A 20,192-nucleotide genomic window follows, 5' to 3' on the forward strand; every position below is an offset into this window, starting at 1 on the left:
CTGGCTTATTCATATTACTATACAATGTCGATCGTCCAAAAGCCTGTTCATCTGGCGTTTCTCGGCTGCGGTAAGCTGTCTCTGTTATTCCTTTCCCCGCCATTACTGGGGCTAGAATGGTGATTTGAAAATGGTTTTGGGCCATATCGGTAAAGCCCTACTTGGAGGTTTACTTCCATGTGTGGCGAAACCTGGCAGTCCTGTTTCCGAGATCACTGTTGCTCTCAGGCGTAAAGAATCCGAAGCGCGGCTTCGAGACCTCTTCCACAGCAGTCTAGCTCCGGTGAACTTCATCTCCGGTCAAAATATCAATGCAGTGAAGAATGCAGACGCAGTTCTTTTTGCCTTTCCCCCAGAACAGGTACATGAAGTCCTTGGGGCAACCGAAATGCGACAAGCCTTGAGAGGCAAAATTATCATCAGCATTCTCGCGAGGACGCCTCGAGATGAACTCAAACGATTAATCGATGGCAATGACAAGGCCGATGGTCTCGCGACGAATGACATCCGACTCGTTCGTGCAATGCCGACTATAGGAACCGAGGTTCACGAATCAGCGACTCTCATCGGCGATCTCAGTAGCCCTGTGAGAAAGAGGCAATGGAATTGGCGATGTGGATGTTCAATTTAGTGGGGAAGGTTTTCGAAGTCTCGCATGATTATTTTGACACCGCAACAGGTATGAGTGCATTTTGCAACGCGCTCACAACCGTGGCAATGCAAACCATAACGCGAAAGGCTATTGTTGAGGGTATTCCAATGGAGAACGCCATTGCCATAGCCTCCCAATGCATTCGAGGAACGGTGAGCATGGTCTTGTCCGGAGCCAGTCCTCAGAAATTGGAGCATTCATTATCTGCACCGGGAAGCATAACCGGGCAGGCGATATTAGACCTCAGAGACAGCCAGCTGCCGGCTCTTCTTGAGTCTTCGCTCTCTGCAGCTATTACGAAGGCAAAAGGTTGAGCAGTCATAGTCAATGACTTTGAATTTTAGCAATAAGATTATAATATGAGTTATGAAGGTTCTTGCTTTTCAATAAGCTGAACATCTCTGTGTATCCGGCTATATAATTCATCGTTCACGAAGCAAGAGTAAAGACATGTGATAGGGAAGGGACATCCTCTTAAATAAAAGATATCCAGTGTTTATATATGTAACCAAGGATCTACTATTCAGGGTAAGAGGGTCTGTCGGTGAGGTAAGGATACAAGAGCAGTTCGGGATATCGATATCTGATATTCTAATTATGGCAGAATCTAATAAAGAAGCTGATTCTTGTTCTTCCTTCTACTTAAAAAAACAGGATAACCTCCTTCCAGCATATATTTCTAGTTGAAAACAGGACTATTTGATCAGCCGACCTCTTTTTCAGGCCGGATTGATCATGCACAGGATGCCAGGTATAATGTATATTGAGCCAGAGCCTTTTGTACAACAACGGTCGAATATAGCATTGCACGTCTGGGATGACTCACCGATTAACCTCTTACAATATCTAGAATCTAGTATCAGGAAGTACAAATATATCCCAATCGGTACGATTTTAACCACGGGTAGGACTTGGAGACGGTCTCCCTTCGTCAGACGTAAAAATATCCACTGAGCTAGTTGGCAAGCTTCGGCCATATCCTAGCCTTCCCGGAGTTGGTCATTACTACGACTATCTGACAGACTACAGCAATATACTGCTTGCTCACGCTTGTCTTCATGTCTCTGCGGGGAAATACGCTCTTAGGGAACTACGCGATATATCTATTTACAAGGTGCTACATGTGTTGCATAATTTTCCACAGCACCAAGTACGACAGAGAGAAGTCATACAGATGCTACGATATTCCTTCTAGGAGGAGGGCGTGATGTATAGGGAGATCCAGGAGGTAATGCTGTACTACGTGACTTCATACATTAAATATTCTATACAAAACGAGGAGTTTGAGCAACTTTTGTTGGAGAACCCTTTAATGTCTTCAGTATTACTTAAAGCTTTTGTTGATTTCCTCTAAAACTGATTTGTTATGTTGTGCGCTGTTCGTCAATCTTTCATCATAATTATTTGGCCCACGTGCAATCTTTTCAGACGCTAAGCCATGTTATTTACAGTGACATCTGAAAAGGCTTCCGTCTAAATCGCTATTTCATTTTCTTGGGAGCTCATTCCCAAGATTAGAGTACCGCAATCTAACATTGCCTGGTAAGGCCATTACAGAGGAAGAGTGAGTGGTGGAAGCGTTCACCCTCTTGGCATGACATTATATGATCATTCCAATTCATCTCCATGCCAAGGGTCAAGAATCCAATATAAAGTTCGACTATTCCTTACTATTACAACCACGTTTAGCATATGAGTATCATACATGCCGGGCTCTCATTCCCGGAATGATATTTAAAAAGGAAAGAGAACATTTTTTATGTTATATAACCGCCCAATATTGTCGGCATCAGAGATACACATGATTATGCTTATTTACGACCTGATGGATACATAAACCATGTTAAGTACATGTTTAATCTAGCCGCAGTAAAAGGCTTAATGTAGGTCATTGTCCCCCGAATAGTCTCCCGAAAACCCTTTCGAAAGTCCGTCTTTTGCTGGCTGTAACAGGTTCAGAGTTTGATTGCATCTGCTTGGGAGGACCATTATGGATAGGCAAGGCAGAAGAGGTTGCCGCTGATGTTTCCATCTTTGATAGGGGATTCACTGCTCTTTCCCAGTCTCTAAGTGCGTTAGAGGAGGATATGGCATGTGGATGATCTGGGCCTAACAAGTTACGGCGGAGCTCTACACACTTTTCCATCAGAGCTAAGGCATCTTGGACCTTTCCTAGTAGTTTCCATGTATAGGCCAGGTTGTTCATGCTGGTCAGAGTCTCTGGATGCTCTGGGCCCAGGACTTGCTTGCTGAGCTCCATCTCCTGTATCTCCAGTTCTTCTGCTTCTCTCCATTGTCCCTGGTTCCAGTATGTTGATGCCAGGTCGGCTATACTGGTTAGAGTATCTGGATGCTCTGGGCCCAGGACTTGCTTGCGGAGCTCTAGTACCTGTATCTCCAGTTCTTCTGCTTCTCTCCATTGTCCCTGGTTCCAGTATGTTGATGCCAGGTCGGCTATACTGGTTAGAGTATCTGGATGCTCTGGGCCCAGGACTTGCTTGCGGAGCTTCAGTACCTGTATCTCCAGTTCTTCTGCTTCTTTCCATTGTCCCTGGTTCCAGTATGTTGATGCTAGGTTGGCTATACTGGTTAGAGTATCTGGATGCTCTGGACCCAGGACTTGCTTGCGGAGCTCCAGTACCTGTACCTGTAATCTTTCTGCTTCTTTCCATCGTCCTTGATTTCTATATGTTAATGCCAGGTTGGCTATACTGGTTAAAGTATCTGGATGCTCTGGGCCCAGGACTTGCTTGCGGAGCTTCAGTACCTGTTTTTCCAGTTCTTCTGCTTCTTTCCATCGTCCCTGGGTCCAGTATGTTGATGCCAGGTTGGCTATACTGGTTAGAGTATCTGGATGCTCTGGACCCAGGACTTGCTTGCGGAGCTCCAGTACCTGTACCTGTAATCTTTCTGCTTCTTTCCATCGTCCTTGATTTCTATATGTTAATGCCAGGTTGGCTATACTGGTTAGAGTATCTGGATGCTCTGGACCCAGGACTTGCTTGCGGAGCTCCAGTACCTGTACCTGTAATCTTTCTGCTTCCTTCCATCGCCCGTCACTATACAAACACATCCCGATATTATTAATGAAATTAATGTAATTCTCCTGCTCCTTCTGGAAGTCAGCTTCTGCAATTAGTGAAAGTGCATGCGGCATATATTCTCGCCACACCTTCCGATGGATATGGTCATCGTTCGGGAAAGTTTCGCTCAGATGGTCTGCAGTTTTCAATATTTGCAGGCTAAACTGTTGGCTCTTTCGCATCCAGTTCCGAGTTGCAAGATGAACTAGTCTGTGTAGATTTAGAGAACCATCCCCACCCCCCTCACTAACAAAGGAGAACGCCTTGAGGAGGCCGATAGCATCAATCTTTTTCTTAATTGAGTTCGGCTGAGGAAGCAAGGACTGTGGAATACCTCGAGGATTGATACAGGCCATGAATGATAGATAGTCCGCCGCGAGTTTATTTGATCGCTGAATCTGCTGAAAGGAGACGAACCAGGTCAAAGCCACAGGATTCTGGGTTTCTTTATATCGCCCTTCATCCCCAAAGTTTTCACTGAGCAATTCAATGACACCTGGCTCCTGGTCCTTCAAAAGCATAAGATAGTCAGAGAGACCAATACTATTTTCATTGATATACGCTGCTGCTTGGGTAATCGCTAGTGGAAGAAAGGCCAACTGCTCAAGAAGAGTAGTCGCTGTACCGCGATCACTAAGTAAGGTTTTTTCAACCAGTGAGTTTTGTAAAATTTTGACAGCAATCTCTATATCTGGCTTAGAGATTGTTATCACATAGGGAGACGCTAGTTTCATAGCTACCTTCCGGCTGCGTGTGGTGAAGAGAATATGGCCCTGCTCACATTGAGGCAGGAAATCCGTTAGTGTTGGGGAATTGGTGTTATCCTTGCTCCACATCTCCATATCATCTGCGTTATCAAAAACCAGAAGCCACTTCCCAGCACTCTCCTGGCTGAGATAAGCCTTGACTTTTTCTTTTACCTCGGCCGGCTTTACGCCAGACATTCCTAGCTTTGAGGCAATGCTTATGTAGGCTTGTTCCACACTCTCGTAGCTGGTACATGTGACCCAGAAAATCGAGTACTCGGGGTCTCGTTTTCGTATGCGGTATGCCAGTTCAAGTGCAATCTGGGTCTTCCCAACCCCGCCTAATCCGCAGATAGCAACTTTACCAGGTCCGTCCTGTTGCATGAGAAATTCTTCAGTCTTGGTGATTTCTTCTTCCCGACCTACGAATCGCAGGTTCTTTCTAAAAGGCACCATCCAAACTGATTCCCCACATTTCTGTGATTCGTTCTTGCGGCAGTAAATGGGAACCTTTAACAAGAGAGCTTTCGCGTAGGCAGCAGCAGCAAGAGCGGCATATCCTTGCCACTGCTTATTCTTGTGGGAATCGCAGTAGTCACAGATACCTCGAATAGCAAGTGATGGGAGTTCGTCCATGAGACCAGCGGCCTCCATTTCAAAACAGAGTATGTCTAGATCCTGAGCAATAGAATCTCGAGTTTTGGCATCCTTCATGACCTGATCTCCGGAAGCAATTAAGCCATAATGAAAATAAGGGTCGTCAGTTCTCCGCTCTGGACGGTTTACTAACTGGGTCTGATCACATCCTGAACAGTTGTATTCGCTATTCTCATGGTTGTATGTCGATCGGAACAGCCAGTCGTCTTTCGGTCGCGAAAACTGTTCTCTCATCTCTTCACATTCATCCAGTACATTAAACAAGATTTTGCTAATCAGCGTCTTTCCTGTCATAGAATCACTCTCTAATTGAGACATAGCCTTCAGCAACACCGGAGGAGGTTTGTTGAGCGATCCCGTGTGCTGGAATCGTCCGTCGCGCAGTGTCTTGCCGTAGTCATATTGGATAACACCAGTTGAAGTGGCAGTTGGCTTGCTGATCACAACGTCACCAAGGCGAATGTCAGCACTTTTACTCGGGACCCCGCCCCCAATACCCACCATCAACCCGAATCGGATCTTTGAATAGGTAGAAATCATGTGCGATACCACAGTGGAGGCAGATATCGTTCCGTAGACACCGGATGGTAGGGGGGCCACCACTACATTGTGGCCGCTAACACTCCCAAGTGTGTAGACATTGTGGTCAGTTTCTGGCTGGGGGAGCGGCGGGTGAACTTCGTCCAGCATGGCCTTCGCGGCCGCCATTTCCAGCGGCAAGGCGCAGATCCATGCGACCGTATAGTCATCGCGTGTGAAGACCATTTTATGTCACACACAATCAAGAGGTGAAAACCCAGCGAGAAGAAATCAAGTAGGGTATAGTTGAAGCAAAAAGAGAATATACTACAATAGGTATTATAGTAGCAGGATGGAATTTGTTGAAGGCATGTTGAAAATTGAGGTTGGAAGTTGAGGGCAATGAGGGGTCATCTGATACGTGTTACTGTGAGGCTGGCGCAGTTCGAAAGCCAATCATGCATGGTCGTGAGATTATGCAATAACAGCAGAGAAGGTGATATGTCTCAACAGCACCCAAGCAAGGACCCCGTCTCTCAAGATGACCTCCCAAGGTTCCATCAACTGGCTGAGACGGACACATTGCTAGACATGGTAATTAGAGAAAAAAAAATGTTAGAAGTCTAAAGTGCTGTAGAATTATTTCAAGAGAATTCTCGAGGGCGTTCCTGCTATGCCCGCTTCCGAATTTGGATGAAATGCCACCGACATCTTCATGATTAGTCAGTCGGCAAGATTTAGATGTGGACAAGGATTGAGGATGTCAATGGTATCGGTTTATGTCAATGAAAGGCTACTTCTTTTCTTTTCTTTCTGTATTAAAGAATACGAACAAGAAATAAAGGGAAACTCCTGGCAGACATCTGTTTGGCTGGAAATTGCGCGTCTCTCACTAGTTTCACATTGGTAGCCCTGGCTTCATGTGCCTAAAATCACTTCTAGAGATAGAGAGGGAATAGATTTCCAAGCGACATCACTAAGTCCTACTTGCCCCTCCCCCAGGGCACGGCCGAACCTAGAAGTAGGATGTTTAGGGGCTTGACAACCGCTCCTAAAATTCAGAGCCTCTCAACAGCGGGAATCTTTACTGCATCGTGGTAGTGGAGTCAAAACAGATACTGTGGTGCTGTTACCTTCAGCCTTGCGCGTAGTTTTAAGCGCCTTTGGTGGGCCCCCTTTCGCTGCAGCTAAACGGTCCTTTTCGGTAAACAAGAGGATCGGGTACGAATACATGGAGCAGTATGAACCACTATTGACCTAAGGGTTGCCTCTGATCCAAACAGCATCATAGTTCTGCCCTAGGTGCCAAGAGAATTGTGTCCTCATGTGGCGGTACTTCTCTAGCTTTGACCTCAGCGCAAAAAAAAAAAGAAAAAGAAAAAGAAAAAGAAAATATTGCCAATGGATTATATGACAAACCAAAACTGGTCTGCCATTTGTGATACTGCGTCTCAGGCTCCGCGGAATAAGCACTTGATTCTCACCACTACTATATTTATAACCTACATTGACCTTTAAAATTAGCCGAACCAATAGGAAAAGGTGATATCTCTACCAATGACCTACCATACAAACAATTCCTCCGATGATCCGACACAGGGACGTTTTGCGTTTACTCCTCTTCTGGTCCTTTTCTGGCTGTCTGTTCTCTTCGCTCCTAAAACCCTGGCCAAACCGCAACTGCTAGCAAAAATTCGGCCAATCCACGTTGTTCCCCTCCCACAGCGCCAATTAGGTCGCTGGATACAGAGTTGTTCCCTCATAACAGCCTCACTATCAAACTCAATACGAGCCCGGTACACCACCTACATATGAGCACGCGTGCGTCGAACATGTTATAACCACTTGCCGGCGGTCACCAGGCCCCACTGTAGACAAAAAGTATTAGACCTCCGCTTCATCCTCTGTGCTTTGTCCCAGCAAAAATCTTCGATCTAAATTTTCAGTTATCTTCTCTTTTACTCTGAAGAATTAAGCTAGCCCACCTCAACTCCCCACTACCCAAGAAGAAAAAGAAAAAAAAAAAATGGCAGAACCTATAGGTCTAGCCTCTAGCCTACCGGCTTTGGCGACTTTTGCATTCAAGGCTAGCCTATCGCTTTACGAGACAGTCAATATCTTCCGGTCTCATACAGAACGCGTACGCGACCTGATTGATGAGCTGGAGTCCTTGAGCGGAGTTCTCGCCCCGCTCCAAGAGCTATTAGATACCACAACAGATGAGAATCTATCTATATTCGAACTACCATTACGACGCTGTGGCAATGCGTGCAGCGAGTTTGAACAGGAAATAATTAAATACTTATCACGGTCCGCTAACCGAACCGGCTTCCGAGACTGGGCCAAGTTACGGTACCTGGGGGATGATATCGATAGTTTCAGACGAATGCTTTCCGGATACAAATTAACTATCAGTGATGCCCTTACCAATGCAAACCTGTGAGTCTCCGTTATCTTGTATATAATCACTATAACCAATTCCCTTGGTTGCCCTCCTGCGCGGCGCTGTGTCCCCTTTGCTACGCTTCTATTCACTTTTTCGAAACTCCCGTGGCTAACCTGACTCCCAGCCACAAAAGCTCTGTCACTGCCGAGGCTATTGAAAGCTACAAAGATATTATAGAGACTGCCAAGGCTGATCTTGAATCCCATCTGGAAACTATCCACGACAAGTTGCAGCGTATCGTTGGGCAAACCGTGACCGCAGAGGACTTGGATACCTTGGAGCTGCGGCGAACCAAGGAAGAGCACATGAGCACAGAGAAATGTCTTCAAATATGTACCCAGTTTTTCGACCATATTAATCAGAGTCAGCTCTCAACCAAATGCAGTAACAGTTACGCAGGACTATTGGGTTCAGATACTTACCCAGAGCGAGTCACCGGTAAGAGCTTACAGAACTGTAAAAAGAACCTGGCCGGCACAATCGCTCAATTGGAAAAGCATATGCAAGACCTTACGGACCGGTTACTGGTGAAGTCAAAAGCAGCTATGATATCTGAGCAAGACACCTTGGAACTTAAAGGGCTGCAGAATGACTGGCAAACCGCCTACCAGTGCATGGAAATCTACTCCAAGGCATCTGAGCTGAGGGACAACTCCCGCACAGGTATATTCGAGAATTGCACCTCTGCCGCCCTCTCAACCCCGGTGGTGGTGTCAACATTTGAGGGTCTAATACTAGCAAGTAAAGATTTACCAAACCTAGCTTAAGGGCATTTCTCGGACAAATGTCTGATGGGTGGCCGAGATATAAGAACTCGTAGGAACCGGAAGAAAATCTTAAGAACGCTGCTAAAGCTATTGCGGCTTACCGGAAAGCTAGCGAGGTGCCGGAGGCACCCCGTCGGTCACGAAGGAGAGCATGATCTTTTTTCTATAGGATTTTGATATGCCTCCGAATTATGCCGCGGTATTACTCTTTCTCTTTTACCCACAGGGTTTTGAGGTTTAATGAGAATGTCTTGAGCCACTATACCCGTAACGTCAACAAGAATACTTCTGCAAAAAGGGTAAAACAACTTCATTAAGTTAAGAAAAGAAAAAACAGAAAAACAGCCCGAAGGCACAACGCAGGGTGCCCGCCAGCGGACCCCAAACAAACAAACAGAAAAACAAACAAACGAACTACCACAAACTCTCCCAGTCCACCAGATCGCCCTCAGGAAGAGGCTCCATACCGCCGAGCTCCCGCTGGACGTTTACCAGACGGAATAGATTGCGGTTTATGTCCCGCAACGCCGCTAGACACGGATGGACCTTGTTCAGCTTACCGAGGCGGTTGGTAGCCTCCTCGATATGCTTGGTCAGGTCATCCGTGGCCTTCACGGCCTCTTGACTCGGCGGCAGGGCCTGCAGACGAGCGACCTCGGCCCGCGCGGGTCCCGGCAGCGGAAGACACGGCTTCTTAAGACGCGCACACCGCACGCAGGGCCGCCCGGCACCCCGAGACACGCACTCCAAGGGTCCCTCAACACCAACAGAAGTGCCAACGAACAACGACTTGGCGCAGCGCCTACAGGGCACCTATAAACCGTCAGCGTCACCCCATCGCGCCGCACTCGGAATCAGATTGCTTACTTACCGGGGGAGAACTGGGAGGCGCCGGAGACGACCCCCGAGGGGGAGGTGACGGAGACCGCGGCGGCGGCGAAGGTGACCCCCGGGGGGGCAAAGGAGAGTCCCCCCCAGGGGCCAGAGGCAGGAGATCATCAAGATCCCCATAAGGGGGCCGGGGCAACGTATCCTAAACCACCGGAATCAGCCAGGATACACCCTGCCAAAATGAGGAATACTTACCTCCGAAAGAGGAGGGCCTAACGGGGCAGGAGACGGAGGAGGGGGCGCCAAGGGGGGCACGGGGGGCTAATAAGTATATTAGCTCTATTTCCCCTGCGAAGGCGTACCGACGGCTCCCCGAAAGATGAGGCTATTCAGAAAGGAGTACTCACAGGGTCCTGCTGGGCCAATCGGGCCCGCTTTACCTCCCGAGAGGCTTTGGCAAGTCCATGAACGGCGTTACGTTTGACCATCTTCAAAACAACAGAGACGCCGTTAATTCGCAACCCTGGCGGCACCCCTACGGAAAGGGAAGCCAAACTTACCTCGCAATCTGCACTTTCAAAGTGATCTGAAGAGGTGAATATGACTACGAGAAACGTTACAATTTATAGGAATAAAGGACACTACGACACTATCCCGAAAGCGTCCCGTCAGTATTCCGACTATTCAGGACTATTGTGAAGCAATGTGTTGGACCCCTACAATCCTATTGTTAAGCATTTTTGCATAAAGGCGCGTTTCTGTGTTTGCGCGGCCTATCGAAGCGAGGTGTTGAGCGCCTCAAAACTCAGGCATGAACCGGAACGGTTTGTTTTTCCGGGGAGGGGATAGTTGTAACGGTGGTTGCATCAGGCAACTATGTCCTGCGTAAGCGAGCCGCCGGCGGGCCTCTGGGTTACCTAACGCATAAATGTATCTATATCAGAATCGCGCAGAGGATTCCGGTCCTCAAGCGATTCGTTCTGTTACACTTAGTAGGGAAACTGCCATACAAATCTGAATAACCTCTAGCCTTCTAGTACTGCCTTCCTGAAGCCCGTTGGCCTACCGCCGATAGATAGTAGTACTCCGGCAGAGCGCTTACAATACTGTAAAAATATAGATTATTTTATATCAGTTCAAAGTATTACTACTTAGCTTCCAGTTTTTACTGATTAACAGAGAGCTGAATGGACTTTTATTTTATTTAGAAGAAGGCATGTTTGTTTGAATAAATACAATGTATTTTAGTCCTTTAAACTAAGAATATACTAGCCTCCAAAAGCTGCTGGCCACTCCCAGCAATCCTTAAGAGAACATAATTTCGAAGTATAGGAAAATGTCGTAGGGAAAAAAAATAAGTCCAGTCCTTTGAGCGTACTTTCCTGTATAACTATCAAGGAGGAAAAAGATGAGGTTTAACAGGCACGGTAGTGGGAGAGCCACTTTGGCGATTTTATGGCGCGCGCGGTCTCTACCAGTCCCTTATAATTCAGACCTATGAAGGGAGCTTCAGGTTGTGGATAGAGTAGACCATTTGAGTGCATTTGCTTTGTAAGAGCTCCGAACATGAGGGAACTACACTCAAAGGTGCACCCACGGCTTCCATCTAGGAAAGCATCTCGTAACTTGGCGAATGAGGAAAATGTAAGAGTAATTACATCATATCTGCGCAAGTTCATTTTGTCTAGGCGATTGTTATTATATTTTCCCAGATTAGAATACCTGGGCCTTACCTATTACTTGTTCTGGAATTGGCGACCCAAGATTTGTTATGCGATTGCTACTCTGTAAAATAGCAAGTAATATACATTTTCCAAATTCATATGATTGCCTGAAGGCCTATGATACCTATACCCAGAGCATCGAATCGCGGGAATATGTCGTGCGAAGTTTAACTCTCAAGCTTTTGATCCACCTGTCTGCGAAATATTGAACTAAAGTTTGGCACTGGTAGTAGTCTGCTAGTATAGCAACTTTAGCAAGCAGTTCCAGACTTATTTCCCGAGGTAAGATTTGGGGCCGACAGTGAAAAATATTCATTAAAATTAAGAAAGCGTCAAGATCCCAGCCGCTGTTAGTATTCTCAACGGCGCCCTTCTCAACTAGATGAAAACCTTCTTTCCAGCCCTCAGTAAGTGCTTTCTGGAACACAGGCGAGGCCAGAATCAAGTGTTTTGCCGATGTTTGGATACTAAAAACCTGGGTTTTCACGTGTTCCTTATTTTACGATTTAGGTATGGTAAGCTTGGTTTGTTCATTACCACCCTTTTGCCATTTGTTATAAAGGACAATACTGGTACATACCTCTTCAAGCTGCTCTTTGAATATGACGGGTTCCTCAACAGGAGGCTCTTCAGCAGGAGGCCCTTGAGTAGGCGGTTCCTCATGATCGTTCCACGGTGCAAAGTGATATTCCGGGCATTGCAGAATTATATTGACCTCTCCGTCTGGGTCAAATATATTGGTTTCCCGTCTCACCGCGGTACCATCATGTGGAATTAGCAATTCAGAGATATATTAGAGTTCAAAATTTCAGATCATTAATGTTACCATACATGCACTTACTGATTCTTAGATCTAAAGCTTGAAAAGATCTAGTTGATCTTTCATCACTCTTACAGACAGTATGTTCGAATTTGCAGCGATCTGGTACCTCAGTTTGCAGTCCAGTTGAGCTTAGTATAAACATTACCTCAAAATTTACAACGACCCCCATTGAAAGAAGACACAAACCACCATTTTAAGATAATGATAATGGAGGGATACTGTTCACACCTTCAAGGGAGGATTCAGGATTTAGTTATTCCTTAAATGATACAAATTAGGGACTTGAAATGAAATGCTGGTCTAGAATGAGGCCAGTTTTAGGCTGTTGGGTTTTTTTCTCTCTTCTGGGATGACACCGTTGTGATATGGAGATCACCTGATCTTGTTTCTAAGCCTCAAAAATAATACTGCCACCTAGCTCCACCTCTGTTGGTTGTTTTTGCTATAGGTTGACAAAGAAGGGCTATGAGACTAAATATAAAATTTGACTGTCCGATTTCAGTAAAAAGAGGCTTTAACCTTCGAAAAGCTTTCAACTTTACTGATCGTTTTTGTTCTCGGTGATCGTTCAGATTAGTAATGTTCGTGTACACTCTATGTACCAGTTAAATTCCAATTTCAAGCTCGTTCTAATTTTGGATGGTAAAAAAGGGTACCCGTATGAAATATAGGGCGCATAGTCAAGTACTGTTATAGTCGACCTGATGCGGATCGTGCATCACTGCTCCTTAGGTCCACCTGCCATATAAAATTAGTACGAGCGCAAGCAGCCCCAGTATCCTGCCCGCATCCTACCCCGCCCGACCCATCCATTATCACTTCATGCATCACACCTGCAATGCTAGAAGCAATTCATAGCCGACTCACCGAAAGATCCAGCCTATAAATCCAAGAGGTAGCTATTATTCCGGGAAGAGTCAACGTATTGCCATCGTCATCCAGCGTCAGAGGTGCCCAGACCAAGCTGGATAAAACAAAAGACCATAAATACAGGTTGTTTTACACCTATAAACCATCCGAGCTTCAGTTGTATCAACTGGTGCTTTGTCAGCGAATCAAGATCCTCAGAACGATGAGATGCAGACGGACTAGCTGGTCACCACTTATCTTGACCCCGGTCCAAGCGCCAAGATTTTATTGGGCTTCGTCACCTGTATTGCTCATCCGTACAAGGATTGCGGATTTCATTCGACCCCACGTGACACCAGCGGCGGTAGCCTCGCTCCTTTTCCATGTCAGCCGTGGGCGATATACGCCTGGCCTCGTATAAATCTCGAAAACGGCGTCTCGCAGTTCGTGCTGGTCATAATATCAAGACCACGACCAAGTTGAAGCCAGTTTAAGCCAGTTTAAGCCAGTTTAAGCTAACACCAAACCAAGATGGCCCGCCGCCTCAGTCACCATGACTACACGGTCGGGTGGGTATGCGCCTTGCCGGACGAGCTGACTGCCGCTCAGGAGATGCTTGACGAGGAACATCAGAATCTTCCTTCGAACCACACCGATTCAAATATATACACCCTAGGGTCCATAGGAGCCCATAATGTCGTCCTGGCGTGTCTGCCTGCAGGCCAGACCGGTACCAACTCTGCTGTGGCAGTGGCCATGCAGATGAAAACTACGTTTCCGGCCGTTCGATTTGGGCTGATGGTAGGAATTGGAGGCGGCGTTCCAAGCAAAGAAGCAGATATTCGGCTTGGCGATGTTGTTGTCAGCCAACCGGGCAACGGTCATGGCGGGGTAGTACAATACGACTTTGGAAAGTCAACACCAACCGGGTTCAAGCGGACGGGGTTCCTCAATGCTCCGCCCACAATCCTCCTCGCCGCCGTTACGAAGCTTCGATCCAACCTCGACCGAGGGAGAAGTAGTCTGTCGCCACACCTGTCAAAGCTTGGTAACCTCCCCAAGTTCGGCCGCGATCAAGCAGGAAGCGATTTGCTGTTCGAGGCGGAGTACAACCATAGTGGACAGGATAGCTGTCTATCATGTACGACCGCGAGGACGGTACAGAGGAACGAACGGGCGGACAATATACCTATGATTTACTACGGTGCAATCGCGTCGGGGAACCAGGTAATGAGGGACGGAGTCGAACGGGACAAGATTAGCTCAGAATTCGGAGGAGTTCTCTGCTTTGAGATGGAGGCGGCCGGGCTGATGAATACCTTTCCATGCCTGGTGATCCGCGGAATCTGCGACTACGCTGACTCCCACAAGAATAAGAGATGGCAGCCATATGCGGCGGGAACAGCAGCGGCATACGCGAAGGAGTTGCTAGGCGTGATACCGGCGGCGGATGTGGTGGACACGCAAACGGTCGATGAAGCACTACGAGGTTAGTCTAGCCGTCACAGCGTAAGGTTTAGAGATAGGACTAACACGTTATAGGGGTGAAACATACCTTTTACCTCCCGTTCGAACGAAATCACAAGTTTATCGGTCGGAATGCAGAGCTCGATACGCTGAAACAAAAGCTCCTAGTAAATAAAGATTGTCAGAAAGTAGCGCTCAGCGGTCTTGGTGGTATCGGTAAGACACAAGTCGCGCTACAATTCGCATATTCAGTTAAGGAGGACTGTCCAGAATACTCTATTTTCTGGGTACAAGCGTTGAGTATGGAGACGTTTGAGCTAAGCTGCAGGGAGATAGCGAGAGTATTAGGGATACGCCAGGAGCAAGAGGGCGGCGAAGACCTGAAAATCCTAGTGCGGCAACGGCTAAGTGCAAAGACCGCAGGAAAGTGGTTGCTAGTTATCGACAACGCTGACGACCTTGACTTGCTTCGCGGGACATATCAAGCAGAAGGTTTGCTGGCCTTTCTGCCAGAAAGCGATGGTGGCCTGACTATATTCACGACGCGGCATGGAGCTGTAGCGCAGTACTTGACGGGCAGCGATGTGGTTGAGATAGAAAAAATGACGAGACAGGAGACGACGGACTTGTTACAGAAGTCTCTAGTTCGAAAGAATCCTTCTGACAACTTCGAGACTGTGGTGAATCTTCTGGCGGAGCTGGAGTACCTTCCGTTGGCTATCACCCAGGCAGCAGCATATATAAACACTAACAAAAGCTCCATCTCCGAGTATTTACGCCTATTGAAGAAGACAGAGCAGGATGCCGTCGCACTCATAAGCACGGATTTCGGCGATAAAACACGATATCGGAACTCGATGAATGCGGTTGCGAAGACGTGGACGATCACCTTCAACAAAATTCTCGAATGCGATACCTTAGCCACAGATCTTCTCGCATTTATATCTTGCATTGAATGGAGAGCGATCCCATACTCTATTTTACCAGCAGCGTATCCTGAAGCACGGCTGGTAGGAGCCATCGGTACACTCTGCTCCTACTCGTTTCTGGAGAGAAGAGATGATGGAACCAAGCTCGATATGCATAGGCTAGTCCACTTGGCGACAAGGATATGGGTAAATCAGAATGGTTGTAAAGCAGAAACGACAATAGCTGCATTAAAACACCTGGCGGAAGTCTTTCCATCCGACGATTATACTAATCGGGAGATCTGGCGGGATTACCTGCCGCATGTGGCACGGATAGAGAAGGACGAGCAATGCCAAGATACAGAAGAGAAGAGCAGGCTTTGTCTAAAGGTCGGGCGGTGCTTACACGTCGATGGGCGGATGAAAGAAGCTGTTCTTTGGCTACAGGAGTCTTGCAAATGGAGGGATATAAATCTTCCTCAAAGTAACATTGGTCGACTGACATCGCAGCACGAGCTCGCTATAGCATATCAAGCCAATGGACAGATCAAGGAGGCGGTCAAACTGCTAGAACATATTGTCGCGATAGATTCAGAAGTGCTCGCAGAAGACCATCCTGATCGACTGGCGTCACAGCACACGCTTGCTATAGTATATCAAGCCAATGGACAGATCAAGGAGGCGGTTAAATTGCTAGAACATGTTGTCGCGATACATATGGAAGTGCTTGCAGAAGACCATCCTAATCGACTGGCGTCACAGCACACGCTCGCTCGAGCATATCAAGCCAATGGACAGATCAAGAAGGCGGTTAAATTGCTAGAACATGTTGTCGCAATACGTATGGAAGTGCTTGCAGAAGACCATCCTAATCGACTGGCGTCGCAGCATGAGCTCGCTCGAGCATATCAAGCAAATAGACAGATCAAGGAGGCGGTCAAACTGCTAGAACATGTTGTCGCGATACGTAGAGAAGTGCTCGCAGAAGACCATCCTGATCGACTGTTATCGGAGAGGACCCTTACTGCTTTCTACAATGATCTGATGAAGAGATCCAGCGCAAAACAGGCGTCTGCAACTCCGCAAGCAATGTCCGAAAACAATATCACTTCCACTGCGCTGTCAGATCAATCAATCAATCAATCAAGAATCTATTAACCTGTTCGAGCCTAACTACTGAACATCTAGCTATGCAGGTGCTCAATCAATCAATCAATCAATCAAAATTCATTAACCTGATGTAGCCTAACTATTGAAACGTTTAGCTATGCAAGGCGTCTCACCAGAGACAGAATCTTGGACCGGGAACGCCTGAAATCAAACCTATTGTACATAGAAACGTAGGAAATATAATCGAAAAGCTTCCACAACTAACGTGCCTGCCACCGCACCCCCCCTAGTTTCACCATCCTCTGCGTCGGCCCATCATCCCATCTACTGTATATGTTCCGCCTATTTCTAGACCACTGGCCTAGACTGACCCCCGTCTAGACCATAACGTACCCGTTTAACCAGCGTCTTCCCCTCCGCTCCTATTGTAGTTGATTCCGGCGCCTGCGTGATCAGCTCCGCTTCGCGGAACTGGCCCAGCAGGCCTGTGTTGTGTACAAATTCGGCAACCCAGCGGAGTGCCTGCGGGTGTGACATGACCGAGTCGTAGTCGGCTGTCTTTCCTCGGAGCCCCCGGATTCTATCAATACGGTCAAGCATGGCCCCTCGCAGATCGGTGTACAGCGAGCACTGCAGGAGGACATGCCTCGAGGTCTGGGAGCCCTCCTGGCAGCTACACCGGTCTGACTCGGCCGCGTTGATTTTATATAAAAAGTGCCGCAGGCCGATCCGTTGCGTGCGCATCTGGATGGCGATCGCGGTGTGCGGCTTGGAGAGGTCCTTCCAGAGTTCTAGAACCTTCCTGGTCGGCTTGCTGACCAGTCGATGGGTCGGAGCGGCCACTAGGTGTATCTTCCTCGCATCCCGCTGCCACTCCGTCTCCCACCGTCGCTTGATCTTATGTCGAATTAAGCGTTTGGCCGCTGCGGCAGACGGACCGGGCCGTCCCGGAGCCGCAGGTGTGGGTCAGTTGCGGCCTCAATCAATCAATCAATCAATCAAGATTCTATTAACCTGATGCAGCCTAACTACTGAACGTCTAGCTATGCAGGTGCTTGAGAGCCTAGAATCTAACCGTAAACGCCGTATATCCCACGGAAGATAGTCCAATCAAAAAGCTTTTAAACACAACTAAAACTGCCTGCCACTCCCCTGGCAGCTGCCTTTTCTACCTCCTCCATCCATCGTTCCTAGTTCCTTCTAGTGCTCCTGGTATGTGAAGACTGATATGTGTATAGAAGGGGCTGACCGGCCCCCTCCTGGTGTGACTATGTACTCATCGTCTTCTATATCTGTCCGTCTTTAGTAGTGACCAGTTTGCTCCACGTCTCTAAATTGACTGAGTAATTCTGTTTGGTGCATGAATTCGGCGACGTAGCGGATCGCCTGCGGATGGGACATGATCCCGTTGTAATCTAATCTTTTCTGGACCCCCGGGTCCAGCTTGCCAATCATTCTACCCCTGAGTTCGGCGTATAATGGACATTGTAGTAAAATATGCCGCGCTGTCTGGGATCCCAACGCATAGAGGTATTGGTCTGAGTCCACGGCTTTAATTTTATGTAGAAAGTGCCGTAGTCCGTTTCTCTGGGTACGCATCTGAATAATAATCGATGCGTACGATTTTGATAGATTCTTATAGAGATCCAGTATCTTCTTGTTTGGAACCTCCACCAATCGGTATGTTGTGGGGCCTGTTTTCTCGGTCTTCCACTCCCGTATCCATCTATCTTTAATAGAGCGGCGTATCTGTCGTTTGGCCGCTGCAGCTAGGCAAATAGCTTCGCCAGTTTGCTGTGTGCCTTCTCGTGTAGCTCCTTCTCGTGCGGCTTCATCGGCTGCCTCGTTCCCTGGCACTCCGATGTGTGCAGGGATCCAGTGGATCTGGACCCGGTTCTGCATGTTATATCTCCGTATAATATAGTAGATCTGGTCTAATATATATTGGCCCGACGGTCTCCGCGGGTTCTGAATTGCCTGGATCGCGGCCTGGCTGTCCACAAAGACCGTGGCCGGTCTGGTTTCCCTCCGTAGCCTGTGCAGGGCCATCCGGATCCCGGTCAGCTCCCCTGCGTAGACCGTTGACTCCTCTTCTGTTCCCAGCGTACAGTTCCTCTTCCAGCCCTGCGAGAGGCAGACTGTACTAGCTCCAACCCGGCCGTTTAGACCGCTCCCGTCTGTGTACACTGCGATCCCTTCTCGCCTGGCGCAGTAATGTCTGTGGTAGATTAGTGCGGCTTCGTGACTGTCAATCACGGTTGTGACCGGCGGTTCCCATGGTGCCAGAATATATGGCTTGCGGGTTTCCCACTCCTTCTTGCCCAGGGGCCATAGGGGGCCCCCTTTCCGACTCAGTGCCTCCATCGGTGTCCAGCCGCTGCGCCGGCGTTCTTGTACCGTGCGCGGTCTAAGGACCGACTCTGGGCAGGCCAGCTCTGGTCCCGTCCGGATTCTGACCGCCGTTTCTTCAATGATCTGCTGCAGCTGGAGGTGTACCGGTAATATATATAATTCTACGTTAAGAGCCGCTGCGGAGGTGCCTCTAAAGGCCCCGCTGATCAGCAGCGCTGCCTGCTTCTGAATCTGAGTGAACTCCGCCAGCATCTTCTGGTTGATCGAGGCCACGATCTGGCCACCCTTAGGACTGTACCAGGCCGCGGCCGCGTAGAATAGCTGGGGAACGATCACCGCCTGATAGATCCGGCGCATGGCACGCAGAGGGGCCCCCCACGTGGATCCTGCGATCCCCTTGAGGGCCGCCAGCGTCCCGTGCGCCTTGGCCAGGGCCTTGGTTCGATGGATGGAGAACGACAGGGTCTTGTCCAACCATACCCCCAAGTACTTGGCCGTTTCTGTTGGCTTGATTATCGTGTCCGTAAAGATGATCTCCATCTGGTCGTGTCCCGCTGGTGGCAGTGGCACCTCCCATATCTGGTCCGGATGGTCCGGTGGGAGGCCCGGGGACTGGGGCGGCGTTTCCGTCTCCCGTGGGTTAGTAAAATGGATGAGCTCGAACTTGTCCGGTGCAAATTTAGATGCATGTCGACTAGCCCATCAGCCGGCCCGGGACAGAGCCGCATTCAGCGTTTCGACGTTTTCTGCGAAGGTGTCGGACACGGCCAGGGTACACGCGTCGTCGATCCAGCCGAAGGCCGTGGTTGAGCCGCCCTGGGGCCGCCGGACATGGAGATCCTGGATCAGCGGGGTGTTGTAGATCAGGTATAGAATCGGGGACAGCGGCGAGCCCTGCGGGATGCCCGTCGGGGTCGGGAACTCCGCGCTGAGCTCCCCTGCGAGCGAGATCCGGGTCGTTCTGCCGGTTAGAAAGGACTGCAGCCAGTCCGCGAAGTGGCCCAGCTTCAGCTGGCGGAGGTTGAAGAGCAGCCGGGCGTGGGACACGTTGTCAAAGGCACCAGAGACGTCAAGCAGGATCATACTTACCTTTTTACCCTGTCCCCATGCACGATATATATTATCGAGGATGAGCTGGATGACGTGGTCCGTCGAGATCCCCTTTCTGCCTCCGAGATGGGTCTGTGGGAGTAATTTGTGCTCCTCCAAGGCCCAGGCAATGCGTGTTGCTATGATCGACTCGAGAATCTTACCAAAA

At 48.5% G+C, this 20,192-nt stretch overlaps 6 protein-coding genes across 6 annotated transcripts in view; 3 read left to right on the forward strand and 3 right to left on the reverse strand.

Moving 5' to 3' along the window:
- Nucleotides 1–130: 130 nt before the first annotated feature.
- AO090206000125 (pyrroline-5-carboxylate reductase family protein) lies at nt 131–631 on the forward strand (the record flags this gene model as incomplete). Its single annotated transcript, XM_001826564.3, has 1 exon — nt 131–631. One exon carries the CDS (start codon nt 131–133, stop codon nt 629–631), a length of 501 nt encoding a protein of 166 aa, XP_001826616.3.
- A 628-nt stretch (nt 632–1,259) lies between these two features.
- Nucleotides 1,260–4,679, reverse strand: AO090206000126 (uncharacterized protein; the record flags this gene model as incomplete). The annotated part of the gene is made up of 3 exons (XM_023233241.1): nt 1,260–1,287; nt 2,791–4,136; nt 4,476–4,679. The coding sequence occupies 3 exons, from the start codon at nt 4,677–4,679 to the stop codon at nt 1,260–1,262; spliced, it is 1,578 nt and encodes a 525-aa protein (XP_023093766.1).
- A 3,004-nt stretch (nt 4,680–7,683) lies between these two features.
- Nucleotides 7,684–8,827, forward strand: AO090206000127 (uncharacterized protein; the record flags this gene model as incomplete). Its single annotated transcript, XM_023233242.1, has 2 exons — nt 7,684–8,096; nt 8,767–8,827. 2 exons carry the CDS (start codon nt 7,684–7,686, stop codon nt 8,825–8,827), a joined length of 474 nt encoding a protein of 157 aa, XP_023093767.1.
- Nucleotides 8,828–13,628: 4,801 nt separating this feature from the next.
- Nucleotides 13,629–15,960, forward strand: AO090206000129 (5'-methylthioadenosine/S-adenosylhomocysteine nucleosidase family protein; the record flags this gene model as incomplete). Its single annotated transcript, XM_023233243.1, has 2 exons — nt 13,629–14,586; nt 15,845–15,960. The coding sequence occupies 2 exons, from the start codon at nt 13,629–13,631 to the stop codon at nt 15,958–15,960; spliced, it is 1,074 nt and encodes a 357-aa protein (XP_023093768.1).
- Nucleotides 15,961–16,611: 651 nt separating this feature from the next.
- AO090206000130 (uncharacterized protein) lies at nt 16,612–17,326 on the reverse strand (the record flags this gene model as incomplete). The annotated part of the gene is made up of 2 exons (XM_023233244.1): nt 16,612–16,623; nt 16,976–17,326. The coding sequence occupies 2 exons, from the start codon at nt 17,324–17,326 to the stop codon at nt 16,612–16,614; spliced, it is 363 nt and encodes a 120-aa protein (XP_023093769.1).
- Nucleotides 17,327–17,884: 558 nt separating this feature from the next.
- Nucleotides 17,885–20,192, reverse strand: part of AO090206000131 (uncharacterized protein) — a gene marked incomplete at both ends in the record, with an annotated part of 3,695 nt that continues 1,387 nt past the window's right edge. The window contains 2 exons of the mRNA XM_023233245.1: nt 17,885–19,628; nt 19,653–20,192. The exon at nt 19,653–20,192 is cut by the window's right edge and continues 847 nt beyond it. Coding sequence (XP_023093770.1) covers nt 17,885–19,628; nt 19,653–20,192 — 2,284 coding nt within the window. The remainder of the gene's footprint in view (nt 19,629–19,652) is intronic.

This window comes from Aspergillus oryzae, chromosome 7 (genome assembly GCF_000184455.2).
Source record: "Aspergillus oryzae RIB40 DNA, chromosome 7".
NCBI lineage: Eukaryota > Fungi > Ascomycota > Eurotiomycetes > Eurotiales > Aspergillaceae > Aspergillus > Aspergillus oryzae.